The 14530-nt window shown below is 39.3% G+C and overlaps 1 protein-coding gene across 1 annotated transcript; it reads right to left on the reverse strand.

Moving 5' to 3' along the window:
• Nucleotides 1-2531: 2531 nt before the first annotated feature.
• On the reverse strand, nt 2532-6056 carry LOC114668151 (trypsin-like). Its single transcript, XM_028823788.2, has 5 exons — nt 5973-6056; nt 4888-5050; nt 4242-4501; nt 3690-3826; nt 2532-2727 (listed from the first exon to the last, which is right to left on the reverse strand). Exons 1-5 carry the CDS (start codon nt 6016-6018, stop codon nt 2578-2580), a joined length of 756 nt encoding a protein of 251 aa, XP_028679621.2. The 5' UTR covers nt 6019-6056; the 3' UTR covers nt 2532-2577.
• Between the last annotated feature and the right edge of the window lie 8474 nt (nt 6057-14530).

Below are 14530 nucleotides of genomic sequence, written 5' to 3' on the forward strand. Positions count from 1 at the left end.
GCCAACAAAAAAACAACTTGAACATTTTTAGTTTGCTATTCACAACAAACCTCTGCTAATGTGAAGCATGCGTTGTAAAAAAAGATCTCAGAAGATCCACAAGCAAGAATTTTTTATTTACATAAAGGGTTATAAATACATTTCAAAGAGATTTGATAAATATTAGATCACATTTAGACAAATTGTGATGATTTAGCGCTGTGGCTGTTCTTCTTGGACTCAAAAGATGACTCAAAAAACACAACATAGAATGATCAATGGAGATGAAAATGAATCCTAGAGTGACTGCTAAAAGCTTGAATGAACCATTAGAACAGATTGACACCTCCTGTCATGAGTACCATAAATGTAAAATATTGATTTGACATAATGTCCATGGCAGAACATGGAGGAGAAAGGTGCTGCTGACCAAAAAAAAAAAATTCCTGAAGTTTGCCAAATACCACCTTTACACTCCATAGTGCTATTGGGAAAATCGTTTGTGGGCTAATTAAATTGAATTGTTCTGGAAGAATATGCAGTAGTAAATATAGTGTAAAATAAGTACCACATACCAAAACAAAAACATACAAATCATCAGGCCAGTGATGAAGTATGGTGGAAGGAACAACATGATTTGGGCTGTTTTGCTGCCTCAGGGTCTAGACAGCCTCCCATCATCAAGGGGCAAATGAAGATTGTCAAGGTATCCTGTCAGGGTGGCTGTCTGCCAAGTGAAGTGCATGAGAAGTTGGATGATGCAGCAGGACAATGGCCCTAAACAGAGAAGTAAACCTACTAAAGAGTGGCTTCAAAAAAGAAAAAAGTGGCCCAGTGAGAGAACCAAACTTTAACCCAATGGAGATGCTGTGGAATGAGCACAAGAGAGTCGTTCATACCAGAAATCCTAAGGATATGACTGAGGCTCAACATTCTGTAGGGAGGAATGGTCCAAAATTCATCCTGAATGTTGTGTAGGTCTGATCGGCAGCTACTGGAAGGAAGTTTCACCAGTTATTAAATCCAAGGGTTCAATTTTCTGTATCCGCAGCACACTTCAAATGTTTTTTAGGTGTATTCAATAAAGATTTGAAATGTTATTAGCTTAAGCATATTGTGTTCGTCTATAACAGACTTAGAGTGGCAGCTCTAGATAGTGTAAAGCAACCGCTTAGCACCTCCAAAGATTTGTAATATTGTCGTGTAAAGTTGTACTGTATCTTGCAATCATTTTGAAAGGTAAATTAGTGAATTGTTTTGTAATAAAAAACAGACCCTCATGAAATGTTATCACAATCAATACTAAATAACGATAGGATCTTGTGAGAGGATTTCTTTTGCTGGATGATACCCCTTATTCGAACACTGGTGAGAGCATATATCAGCTCAGCGTGAGGATCTTCAGATGCACAGAGCAGTGCTAAACCCCCTAATGACATCGGTAACATAAACCAACATCAACCACTTGAAGCCGAGCTGCAAAACTAAGAGGAGGAACTGATTCAGTACCTTAGGATCAAACAAAGTTGCTGGTCATGCTAAGGGAGCTCTGGTAACAGATGCTCCTCCTTTAGCAAATCCAGTGTGGACCCTCTGGGGGTGGCTGAGAGGTGAAAATTTTTGCAAAGCCACCGCTCCCCTCTTGAGAAAGGTAGGGTAAACACTTTAGCAATGGCAATTCATCCCTCCTGAAGAGGAGTGAATGTGGGGATAATTTTGCAAATTCAGCTTGGTCCCTCTGAAGAGGTTGAGGGCTGAACACTGTCGTAGCTGCCGCTCTTCCACACAGACACCTGTCTGGAAGACACCAGCTGAAGGACCTCTGCGTCTTCTTGTTAAAACTTACTCTGGATGAGAAATTGGCCTGCAGGCGTGTCTTCTTAAATCACAAATACTATGAAGACTACCCGTACTTCTGTTTTTAAGGACCACGTGTTTTGTTTTGCTTGCCGATACATTTTACACGCAGGTGTTGTTGGGCATGCAGTGACTGCTTTTACACAAGATGAATGATGAGAACTGGAGGAACGCAGCAGTCTCATTTAAAAAAACATCATGCTAGTGCAGGACATAAGTATTCAATGAATGGATTAGCCGAATTTAACCTTAGAAAAGAAGAGGATTCTAAAATGTGCAATGTTCTGAGTGAAGGACATTCAAAAACTGGTCAAGAACTATAAAAAGGACTACTGGAGACCCAGCAAGAGAGGCAGAGTTGGGAGGAGGTAGACAACGCTTGCTGGGAGGTATGGAGGAGAGAATTATATTGTGGTTGTACTTGATTTGTTGTTTATTTACCTGTGTTATTGTGGTTGTGGTACATAAGGCACTGCCACTAAGAAGACAAAGGATTAAAATACATCTTGGTACTTTTACACGGTGTCCAGAGCATTAGTCTGTTTGGGTTAACGGGGAAAAAGTGACCCCTAGTGTTTACAGTTTATAATAAGAGTGAGAGTTAAGTGTGGATTTGCAGCAATTTAAGGTATACACTTTTGATGGAAACATTTATCTAAGTCAAAAAAAAATAAGAAAAAGAAAGAAAGCCTTAATTGCTTTTCAAATTTTTATTACCATCTATAACTCTACTGGATACATTTAGTTCTTTGCAATTATTTCTGCCACCCAGGTGTTATATTTGCATACTTTGGCATACACCCCAGGTGCATTCTTAGCAGCGCAGCCATCTCCCCATGAAACAATGCCTTGCAGCACCCCATCACAGACTAAAGGACCACCAGAGTCACCCTGTTAAAAAAAAAAAGATAAACTGGGTTGACGACCTTTAATACCAGACCGAATGATTTTTTTGATGCAGAAAACTTGTCGCTTTTCTCACTTTGAGCCACACGTATCTACACAAACAATGAATCATTTAAGGTACTTCTTTTGACTCTACCCTAAGATTTATTTCTTATGTTTAACTCAAATCAAATTCTGCAAAAGTTACTTTGTAGTAGGTGTTGATGTTGTGGAGAATTTTTCACTACAATCAATCTCAAAATTCAGCACCACCTTCACACAGGTGGGCAGGCCATTTTACTCTCTTCAATACTAATATCAAAGATTAACAAACATGATAGGCACACAGTTGTGTTCTGGTTAGCAAGGCTGAACTACAGCTCTTTATGTGACTGGGTAGATTTTCTCATACATTCCAAAAGAGTGCATTTCAGGTTGACTGCCGTCTCTACATTGACCCAGCAGCAACAGAGACATAGCAGAATCCATCCATCTGTGTACAGGATACCAGTGCATTGTAGGGCACACTAAAGTGCACAGCAGCTTTCATACATTTAGGCCATTTTAGAGCCATCATTCCATTTACAGCATGTTCCTCCATAGGAAAAAATCTGCAGTGTTTGGTTAGGAGAATATGTCAAATCCAGAAAAGACACTCCAGGGGAGAATCAATCCAGAGCCAAAGCCTGGACAGGATGGAGAAACATCTGCCTGAAGCAGACCCTTTGATAAATACTGTAACATAGTTGGTGGTTCCTAAAGAAGTTCATAAGCGAGCCACAGGAAAGACATCCCACACAAATTCAAAAGTGATTTACTAGAAAGATGTACATTAATATGAAATCTTTAAAAAAGTCAATGTGACATATACTACACATAATAAATAAATGTAAAAATGTGTTATATATTTCAATGCAAGGAAAATCTCATCAATACAAAGTGGAAGATCAAAGGTGCCCAGATCTTACCTGACAAGAGTCCTTGCCACCTTCCATAAAGCCAGCACAGAACATGTTGTCTGTGACCCTATTTCCATAAGCTTTACGACATGTTGTGTCAGAGAGGATGGGGACATCAAGGCATTGAAGACTTTCAGGGTATTGAACTGAAAAACAAATAAGTAGATATGAGAAGTGTTCTCTCTCTCTCTACTGTGTCTATCTATCTGTTTATCAATGTAGTAGCTGTACTACCTATCTAAGATGGGTTGAAATCTAAGCAATTAACATAGAACTCAGTGTTAACATTTGCAGTACACCATGATAGTAAACTGGTCCTGTACCCGTAGATGTGAAAATATGCGTGAGGGTTTCCAAATTATGTCACACAGAGAAAGTCACCATCCATGACTTGTAAATTGATACATTTACACAGAACTACTTAGACTTGCTGTTTGGCCTAACCCTCAGATTTCTGTATCCCAGTTCACAGGAGTGGGAGCTTACACACATTCAGATGTATTGGCACTTGTGGTAGGATCTGCAGGTGGTGCAGTCTGGTTAAAAAAAAAATAAGCTCACCTCCAGATGTTCTTAGGTTTCCCCATCCAGACACTAGGCACTGACTGCCTGCGGGAGCACAGCTGCTTGCCAGTTGGATTGGTTGGATATACTCGTTGAACTGGGCTGGACTCTGTAGTTTGATCAGCATGATGTCATTATCGATTGTCCAGGAGCTGTAGCCAGGATGGTTGAAGACTTTAGAGACCTTGATGCGCTGCTCAGTCCCCTCCACTTGAATGAGGTTATGTTCCCCCAGATGTATAATTAAGCTGCTAGCACTGAAATCGAGCAGAATTAGACATCTTAGACTGGCAGGGGCATTTACAGTAGGTAAGAAGTTTAGGCAAAGTCTAGCTGGACTCAAGAGAATATTGTATCAAAGTCAAAGATATACTGATCTGGGTCAAAGCAAATGGTAATAGAACCAGGACAAACTAAGGGGGACCAAAAATACCCAAAAGACAATATTATTAGGTAACTGAATCAGTGGCAGAGATGAACAGAATAATTCCTGATGAAAATTGGCAGAAAATTAAAACCAACATCATAGATATTATACACAAGAGTTTTCTCAAAAAAAGGTCATAAAGGTGAAGCAGATAACTTTGTTTTCATTTAGCACTTTCTCACCATAAATCAAGGCAATTTAGCAAACAGTGCTTACGGTTTATAGCAATGGGCTGCAGACACCAGCCACCACTCGTTGATGAGAACGGCTCCACACCAGCGTTTGTTGTCTGTGGTCAGAAAGGCTTGCCAAGGCTGTGAATGAGCAGGACACTCATAGCCATTGATTATCTTATCATCATCTTCAAGTGGAAATGCCACTAAAAAGAGACATAGTGAAATGTTTGAGAAAGATCTGCTCCATTGCTGGACAGTAATGAGTGAGTTGTGCAGAGAACATTTCAAAGTCCACAGGACATTCTCCTAAATAGCTAACCCAGAGCTGAGCTTAGTTTCACTGAACTAGTCTCACCACCCATGTGAGCTCAAGTTTTAAGTCATGCAGGAAGCAGTAACACTGGACATTACCTTCCTTTCAAGAAAGAAAGATAATGCCATTGCACTAGTCCCACCACCCATTTGAGCTCACATTTTAGGTTGTGCAGCTTTTATTGCTTTAGTTTTCAATGGAGCTCAATTAATTATAAATTTGATAATATGTAATACTGTAAAGGAAAACATAAACGATAGCCTGCTTGTCCAGTCCCTAACTTGAAATAAATTTATGATTAGGTAAATGAAGGGTCTGATAGGCCGTTGAGTATTTATAAAACCAGTTACTGTTTGTAGCTAGTTAGACACCATGCCAAATATTACATTATTTGTCATTAAATGAAATATTGACTCATTTGAATACTTAATTATTCCTCAATTACTATTAATGGATAACTGGAAAAATTAAAAGGCATTTTTGTGGTTTCTTTGTCTAATAAAGATTGTCCATAATATAAAAAGCAATAGACTGCAGTCTTGCTCTAACACAAGATAGTACTTGCAATACATTCATCAACATGTCTAGGGCATATAAAAGGAAAATAAAACCTGGTTTAGTAGGAAATGTGGACACAGGGAAAGCAAACATATAAGGGCCCTATACCAGTACTTGAACCTGACACCCAGGAGCAGGAGTCAGTAATGCTTACATTACCTACTTTTTAAAGTTCTCGGCTAAAGAAAGAAAGAAAGAAAGAAAGAAAGAAAGAAAACCCTTTCACACATTAAAAACCTTGTGGTTTACTGTACCTGAAGAGGCTATCAAAGCAGCAGTCACAAGGAGCAGTGTGTTCATGGTGCCGGTTGTTAAACGTGTGCTATTAAAGCGGCAGTTCTGTATTTATGTATTCTTCTTATCAGCTATCATTTTCCTATTCCTCACTATTCCGTGTTAAAATGAGATAATTTTTTCCAACTACTGTATATATTTCCACCGCATTTTCCATTGAATTTGAGCAACTAGGACTAAAAGATTAAGCCGCCCTGCTCACCATCTCTTACTTTAACTGTAATGTAAGCAATTTTTATTAATAGAATTAACAGATAAACTGAATGCTAAAACTATTTAAACTCTTTGAAACAATAGTTTGTTTTCTGAGTTTCTTTCTTTTGTTCTTTGTTTATATATAAATGTTAACTTTAAAGGAAACCACAGAACAGCCTAATAAATTTCATTAATGAAAAATAATACTTACTGGTTTATTTGTTAAGTACAACAAAGTAACCAAGGCCCCTGCTTATATAACAAATGAAAATACTGTAATATGATTGCATATACCCTACTTACTTTGATTAGAAGCTTTAATCTTTAAAACTGAGATTTGAATGCTTGTGATGATCAGGGTACGCTCCATGCTCCCTGGTTGCTTCTTGGGAGCAAATGAGGAAAGATACACACACAGTCAGCAAGGATTTGGTGCAAAGTGTTCAGTTCTCTTTATTGAAAACCAGAGAAAAGTGCTCAAAAACAAGTGCAGTGCGATAAATCTTCTTCAAAAAAATAAATAATCCATAAAATCAAAATGTGAAATGGAGGTTAAAATATTCCTTAAATATATTCCATAAAAACAAGGTTAAAATCAAGGGCAAGCACATAGTCTTAAAACCATGAGCCTCAGTGCTTCTCTCTAAAATCTGACGACTCCTTGGCTTACCCTTTACAAATTCCTCTGCATGAGGAGACGTTCATCAGCAGGCACCAACAACCCTTTAATCCAGTTTGGTCCCCTGTTAACAGTCTGTTAGCCTTTCGAGGGTACTGTACTGAGCTTTGCTCCATGTTTTCATCATGCCGCAGTCCGTTGGGCTTCCAAGGGAGCCTTCTAGAGAATTTGGTTGCTATTGCTCCAAAAACGCTCAGTTGGAGCAACCCCTCTGCCCCCTTCTTGATCATTTGGCCACATGCTCTTCTCACGGGGCTTACTACTTTGTCTGCCTGCTTCCTCTCTCATATTGCACCGGCCTCCATCCTGTTCCTGCCCTTCTCTTCATTCCTTTCCTTTCTTTAACACCCATGTTTTTGTTTTTCCTTTTCTTTTTTTCGTTGTTCCCTCTATGCTATGCAGACTCCTTATATAGCCCTGATTGTGCGTAGGTACTGTCCTCTGCCCACTCCGAGGTGTGCATGAGGCACCTGACTGACCCGCTCTCATTCACACATGAATGTGCAATCAGCCAAGCAACCCAATCAACCCTGGAGTGGGGTCTGAATGTACACACCTGCTCCCATTCAGAGCCTGCATACACTGGGACTTGATTATTCATTTAAAAATCATTCTTCACCACAGACCTCTTATGACAATGCTAAATAATAGTGCCATAATATGAAGAGCTAAAATGTGACTAAGGTGAGCACATACCAAATGCTGCATTAACTGTTGTCTTGTGTGTTCTCTAAACCTCCTTTTAGCTCAGTACTCAAACTCAGCAGTCCAGGGCTGTTTCCTGAATTGCTGGGACAGGCCTCTCACAATCCTATATTGTAATAAACATGTTTTAGAATGTTATGTTAGATGTAAGATGATAAGGTAATTCGTCTCTCTTGACTGTCTATTTCTACTGAAAATAATCTCTAAATTGATTTTATTGCACTAAGTGAAACGTGGCTTAGCTCAGACTGCGCGGCTGTTTTAATCAAATCTGCGCCTCCGAATTACAGTTTTACTCGTGCAGATCGCCAAGGAAAGAAAGGCGGCGGCTTGGTAAAAATTTACTCAAGCCGGTTAAAGTGTAAAGATGTCAGTTTTGGTAAATTCAAGTCCTTTGAGTATCTCGCCATTATTATTCATGGAGATTCTCACTTTCTAGTATTATCCGTGTATAGACCTCCTAAATTTAACACGTCTTTCTTTGAGGAATTCTCAGACTTAATGTCAATTTTAATTATGAACTATGACACACTCTTAATAGTTGGCAACTTTAACTTTCATATCAATAATCAGTGTGACCAAAAAGTAAAAGAATTCATGAACCTCCTGGATTCTTGATTTGAGACAGCTCATTAATCAGCCTATAAAAACAGGTCATACGTTAGACTTAGTAATTACCAAAGTAATTATCCAAAACTAAAACTAAAAGTTGATGTAAAGCAGGTCATTGATATTGGTCTATCAGACCATTTTCTTTTACTGTTTAATATAGAAATAACGATAGAAAACATTCATGAGAAGCATATTGTTAAAAAACGCTTATTTGATTCATCAGCAGCTTTAAAACTTACAAACACTCCAAGCAATCAGTCTGTTTATAGTGCTAACTATAATAGCGAGGATATTGTAAATAGTAAGGTGGAAAAATGTAATACTAAGGTGAGAGCTTCTGTTGACATAGTTGCACCTGAAAAGACAGTTAAAAAATCTTCTAGCATTGTTATACCATGGAAGACCCAAAGAGTGTCTGATTTAAAGAGAACATGCCGGAGAGCTTAGTGTAAATGGAGGAAAACTAAACTAACTATCCATTATGAGATATTGAAGGTTAAAATAACAGACTACAATAACACAGTCCGTCTTGAGAGGTGCTGCTATTTCTCTAAGATTATAAATAACAATGCTAGTAATCCCAGAGTCTTATTCTCTACGATTGATCGTCTGCTAAACCCAGGTAATGCAAAGGAATGCCTCCAAAATACTTCCAGTGAAACCTGTGAGGGTATTGCTGTATTTTTCAATCAAAAATTAATGATATTAGAAATAATATAGTACATCTCCCCAACACTGCAGATCCTCCTAAGCCCCACTACTCCATTATAAACAAATTAAATTCTTTCACCAGGATAGATTTACCTGATTTACATAAAATTATATCTCAACTGAGACCCTCCTCTTGTGTCCTTGACCCAATACCAACAAGTTTTTTCAAAGAAGTATCGGGTGTGCTAATCGATAATATTCTTGACATAGTAAACTTGTCATTAGATATGGGGGTCTTCCCAGACTGTCTTAAGATTGCTGTAGTTAAACTCCTACTCAAGAAAAATAATCTTGACCCATCTGCTTTTGAAAATTTTAGACCCATTTCTAACCTGCCTTTCTTAAGCAAAATTCTAGAGAAGGCAGTCATTATACAGTTAAATGAGCACCTCAATAAACATGCTATTCTTGATAAACTTCAGTCAGGTTTTAGAACAAATCACAGCACAGAAACTGCACTTGTTAAAGTAGTAAATGACTTGCGGGTAAATGCAGACAGAGGCCATTTATCTGTTCTCATCCTCTTAGATCTGAGTGCCGCATTTGACACCATTGATCATAATATTCTTAAGAATCGCCTTAGTCAATGGGTGGGCCTCTCTGGCAGTGTCTTAAATTGGTTTGAATCCTACCTGGCAGGGAGAAAATTCTTTGTTAGTTGTGGTAATTATAACTCAAAGACACATGATATTCTATATGGTGTTCCACAATCCTGGGTCCGCTGCTCTTCTCAGTCTACATGCTTCAGTTAGGTCAGATTATCTCAGGGCACAACGTGAGTTACCACAGCTATGCTAGTGACACACAATTGCACCCAATGACCCAGACGCTGTTATTTCACTAACACAATGTCTTACTTGTGTTTCTAATTGGATGAATAGTAATTTTCTCAAGCTAAATAAAGAGAAAACAGAAATTTTAGTGATTGGCAATAATGGACACAATGAGATTATTAGAAATAAACTTGATGCATTAGGATTAAAAATCAAGACGGAGGTAAAGAACTTAGGGGTAACTGTTGACTGTAACCTGAATTTTAAATCACATATTAATCAGATCACTAGGACAGCATTTTTTCATTTAAGAAACATAGCAAAAGTTAGACCTCTTATATCATTGAAAGATGCTGAGAAATTAGTTCACGTTTTTGTTTTCAGTCATTTAGATTACTGTAACGCAATCCTCTCAGGAATACCCAAAAAAGATTAATCGTTTGCAACTAGTGCAGAATGCAGCTGCTAGAATCCTAACCAGGAAAAGAAAATCTGAGCACATTTCTCCAGTTTTGATGTCACTACATTGGTTACCTGTGTCATTCAGAATTGACTTTAAATTCTGCTTATGGTTTACAAAGCCTTAAATAATCTTGCCCCATCTTATATATCGGAATGTCTGACACCCTATATTACAAATCGTAACCTTAGATCCTCAAATGAGTGTCTCCTTAGAATTCCAAGAGCAAAACTTAAAAGTAGTGGTAAGGCGGCCTTCTGCTATTATGCACCTAAAATCTGGAATAGCCTGCCAGTAGGAATTCGCCAGACTAATAGAGTGGAGCACTTTAAAAAACTGCTAAAAACACATTACTTTAACATGGCTTTCTGATAATTTCACCTTCATTTAATCCTGATACTCTGTATGTTCAATTCATTATAATAACTAATCATGGTGGCTCTAAAATCTGTACTAACCCCTACTCTCTCTTCTGTTTCTTTTCCCAGTTTTCTGTGGTGGTGACCTGCGCCACTACCACCTAATCAAAGCACCGTGATGTTCCTGCATTGATGGATTGGAAACCAGAGGTCTACATGACCATCATCATCAAGTCCTTCCATGAGAACCTTAAATACAAAGTGGGCTGTTTCATTTATGTTAGGTAGAATGCCCAGAGGGGGCTGGGTGGTCTCGTGGCCTGGAATCCCTGCAGATTTTATTTTTTCTCTCCAGCCGTCTGGAGTTTTTTTTTTTTTGTTTTTTTTTTGTCCTCCCTGGCCTTCTGACCTTACTCTTATTCTATGTTAATTAGTGTTGTCTTATTTTAATACTTACTTTGACTTTTATTTCTCTTTTCTTCATTATGTAAAGCACTTTTGAGCTACATTATTTGTATGAAAATGTGCTATATAAATAAATTTTGTTGTTGTTGAAAAACTGTATGTTAAACGTGCGATAGTGGATTCGGAAAATACTCTGAATTTCCCAATGTGATTAATAACAATTTATCTAATCTATTCAGAGCCCTTCACTTTATTCACGCTTTATTGAGTTGTACATGAATAAATTTGCCATTTCTTGCTCATAAATGATTCTATACTACACTAGCCCATAACGATAAAGTGTAAAAATGTTTGCAGAAAGGTTTGCAAATTTATTAAAAATTCAAAAGCTGAAATCTCTCATTCATTGACATATTTAGATCTTTAATTCATTACTTTGAAGTTGTTCCTTTGGCAGCAATTACAGCTTTGAGTCTGCTTGGATAAGTCTCTACAAGCTTTTTACACCAAGATTTGGGAAGTTTATTCCATTCTTCCTAGCAAAACCTGTCAAGCCCTGATAGACTGGATGAGAAGTGTCTGTAAACTGTCGTCTTCAGGTATTTCCACAGATGATCTAAAGCAGGGGTCCCCAACCACCGGTCCGTGACCCACTACCGGGCCGCAGCCGTCTGACAGCCGGGCCGCGAGAGAACTGCCGGCAACGGAGACTCCCAATATACTCAGCATCTCTCCTCTGCACATATCCAACTCAACGCAAACTTACCTTGCTGACTTTGTCTCCAAACCATCCAACCTGAGATGACCCTCTAATGTACTCATTTCTAATCCTGTCCATCCTCACCCCACCCAATGCAAATCTTAACATTTTTAACTCTGCCACCTCCAGCTCTGTCTCCTGTTTTTTGGTCAATGACACCGTCTCCCACCCATAAAACATAGCTGGTCTCATTACTGTCCTGTAGATCTTCTCTTTCACTCTTGCCAATACCCGTCTGTCACTAATTACTCCTGACACTCTTCTTCATCCATTCCACCCTGCCTGCACTCTATTTTTCACCTCTCTTTCACAATCCCTGTTACTCTATATTGTTGATCCCAAGTATTTAAACTCATTCACCTTCACCAATTCTACTCCCTGCATCCTCACCATTCCACTGATGTCCCTCTCATTCACACACATGTATTCTGTCTTGTTCCTAATGATCTTCATTCCTCTCCTCTCTTGAACATATCTCCACCTCTCTAGGGTCTCCTCAGCCTGCTCCCTACTCTCGCTACAGATCACAATGTCATCAGCAAACATCATAGACCACGGGGACTCCAGTCTAATCTCATCTGTAAACCTGTCCTTCACCATTGCAAATAAGAAAGGGCTCAGAGCCGATCCCTGATGTAATTCCATGTCCATGTTGAATGCATCTGTCACTCCTACTGTAGACCTCACTGCTGTCACACTTCCCTCAAACATATCCTGTACCACTCTTACAAACTTCTCTGCCACTCCAGACTTCCTTAAACAATACCACAACTCCTTCACGGCACCCTGTCATATGCTTTATCCAGGTCCACAGAGACATTATGCAACTCCTTCTGGCCTCCTCTATACTTCTCCATCAACACCCTCAGAACAAACATTGCATCATCTTTCCTGGCATGAAACCATACTGCTGCTCGCTTATCACCTTGCTTCTCAAGCTAGTTTCCACTAATCTTTCCCATAACTTCATGCTGTGGCTCATCAGTTTTAATCCCCCTGTAGTTTCTACAGCCTTGCACATCCCCCTTATTCTTAAAAATCAGTACCAGTACATTTCTTCTCCACTCCTCTGGCATTCTCTCACTTTCCAAGATTCCATTAAACAATCTGGTTAAAAACTCCACTGCCATCTCTCCTAAACACCTCCATGCTTCCACAGGTATGTCATGTGAACCAATAGCCTTTCCATTCTTCATTCTCTTCATAGCTGTCCTTACTTCCTCCTTGCTAATGCGTTGCACTTTCTGATTCACTATCGCCACATCATCCAACCTTCACTCTCTCTCTCTCATTCTCTTCATTCATCAGCCTCTCAAAGTACTCTTTCCATCTGCTCAACTCCCTCTCCTCGCTTGTGAGTACGTTTCCATCTTTATCCTTTATCACCCTAACCTGCTGCATATCTTTCCCAGTTTGGTCCCTCTGTCTAGCCAATCGGTACAGGTCCTTTTCTCCCTCCTTAGTGTCAAACCTCTCATACAACTCATCATACTCCTTTTCTTGAGTATTTGCCTCTCTCTTCATCGTATACCTTATCTTCTTGTAATCCTGTCTACTTTCTTCATGTTTCTGATTATCCCACTTCTTCTTTGCCAACCTCTTCCTATGTATACTTTACTGTACTTCCCCATTCAACAACCAGGTTTCAGTTTCCTCTTTCCTCTGTCCAGGTGTCAGGCCAAGCACCCTCCTTTCTGTCACCCTTACTACTTCTGCTGTAATCACCCAGCTGTCTGGCAACTCTTCACTACCACCCAGTGCCTGTCTTACCTCCTCCCTAAACTCAGCCTTGCAGTCTTCCTTTTTCAACTTCCACAATTTGATCCTTGGCTCTGCTCTCACTCTCTCCCTCTTCTTGATCTCCAACGTCATCCTACAGATCACCATCATATATTGCCTAACTACACTGTCCTCTGCCACCACTTTGCAGTCTTCGATCCCCTTCAGATTGACCCTTCTGCATAGGATATAATCTAACTGGGTGCATCCTTCTCCACTCTTGTACGTCATCCTATTTTCCTCCCTCTTCTTAAAATATGTATTAACCACAGCCATGTTCATCCTTTTCGCAAAATCCACTATCATCTGATCTTCTTCATCTCCTTGATAGCATACCTACTCATCACCTCCTCATCCCCTCTGTTCCCTTCACCAACATGTCCATTGAAATCCACTCCAATCACCACTCTCTGTCCCTTGGGTACACTGTCCATCACTTCATCTAACTCACTCCAGAAATCTTCTTTTTTATCCATCGCATACCCAACTTGCGGGGCATATGCATTAACAACATTCATCATCACACCTTCAATTTCCAGCTTCATTATCACCACTCTGTCTGACACTCTTTTCACCTCCAAAATACTCTTGACATACGGTTTCTTCAGAAAAATTTGTATTCCATTTCTCCTCCCATCTACACCATGATAGAATATTATGAATCCTCCTGCTGGTATAATTTAACAGCCAGACACATTTCTTTAGGTTTCCTTCAACGGAAGAATGACTGGCTTCAAAATACAATCAGACTTGTCATCCCTGGTGTTTCGTAGGCACTTCTAACATCCGCAAAAAAAACAATTGAGACATGGATTTCAAGTCTCACAATACCTATCTTTTAAGATGCCTTGCAACGATCTGCTTCCGTTATCACCATAACAGTTAAACTTAAGCATGTAATTGACAGCAGACACATTGGGTAACACCAGAAAAGGGTTAATTTAGCAATGGGTTTAATCCCTTTAGAGGAAGCACGACCATTTACTGTTCAAGATGATAGAAAGTGACAAGACTGCAAAGCCACACAACCCTAAATCGTCCCCTCATGCTGGTGCAATGAAATCAGCCAGAGAAGTTTCT

Source organism: Erpetoichthys calabaricus, chromosome 17 (assembly GCF_900747795.2).
Source record: "Erpetoichthys calabaricus chromosome 17, fErpCal1.3, whole genome shotgun sequence".
Classification (NCBI taxonomy): Eukaryota; Metazoa; Chordata; class Cladistia; order Polypteriformes; family Polypteridae; genus Erpetoichthys; species Erpetoichthys calabaricus.

Bases quoted from the DNA above. Each gene is read 5' to 3' on its own strand.
- LOC114668151 (XM_028823788.2), bottom strand. From the start codon at position 6,018: ATGAACACACTGCTCCTTGTGACTGCTGCTTTGATAGCCTCTTCAG. The intron at 4,502-4,887 runs GTAAGCACTGTT...GCTCGATTTCAG, and splicing joins GCAGCCCATTGCTATAAACC to TGCTAGCAGCTTAATTATAC. The intron at 3,827-4,241 runs GTGAGCTTATTT...TTTGTTTTTCAG, and splicing joins AAACCTAAGAACATCTGGAG to TTCAATACCCTGAAAGTCTT.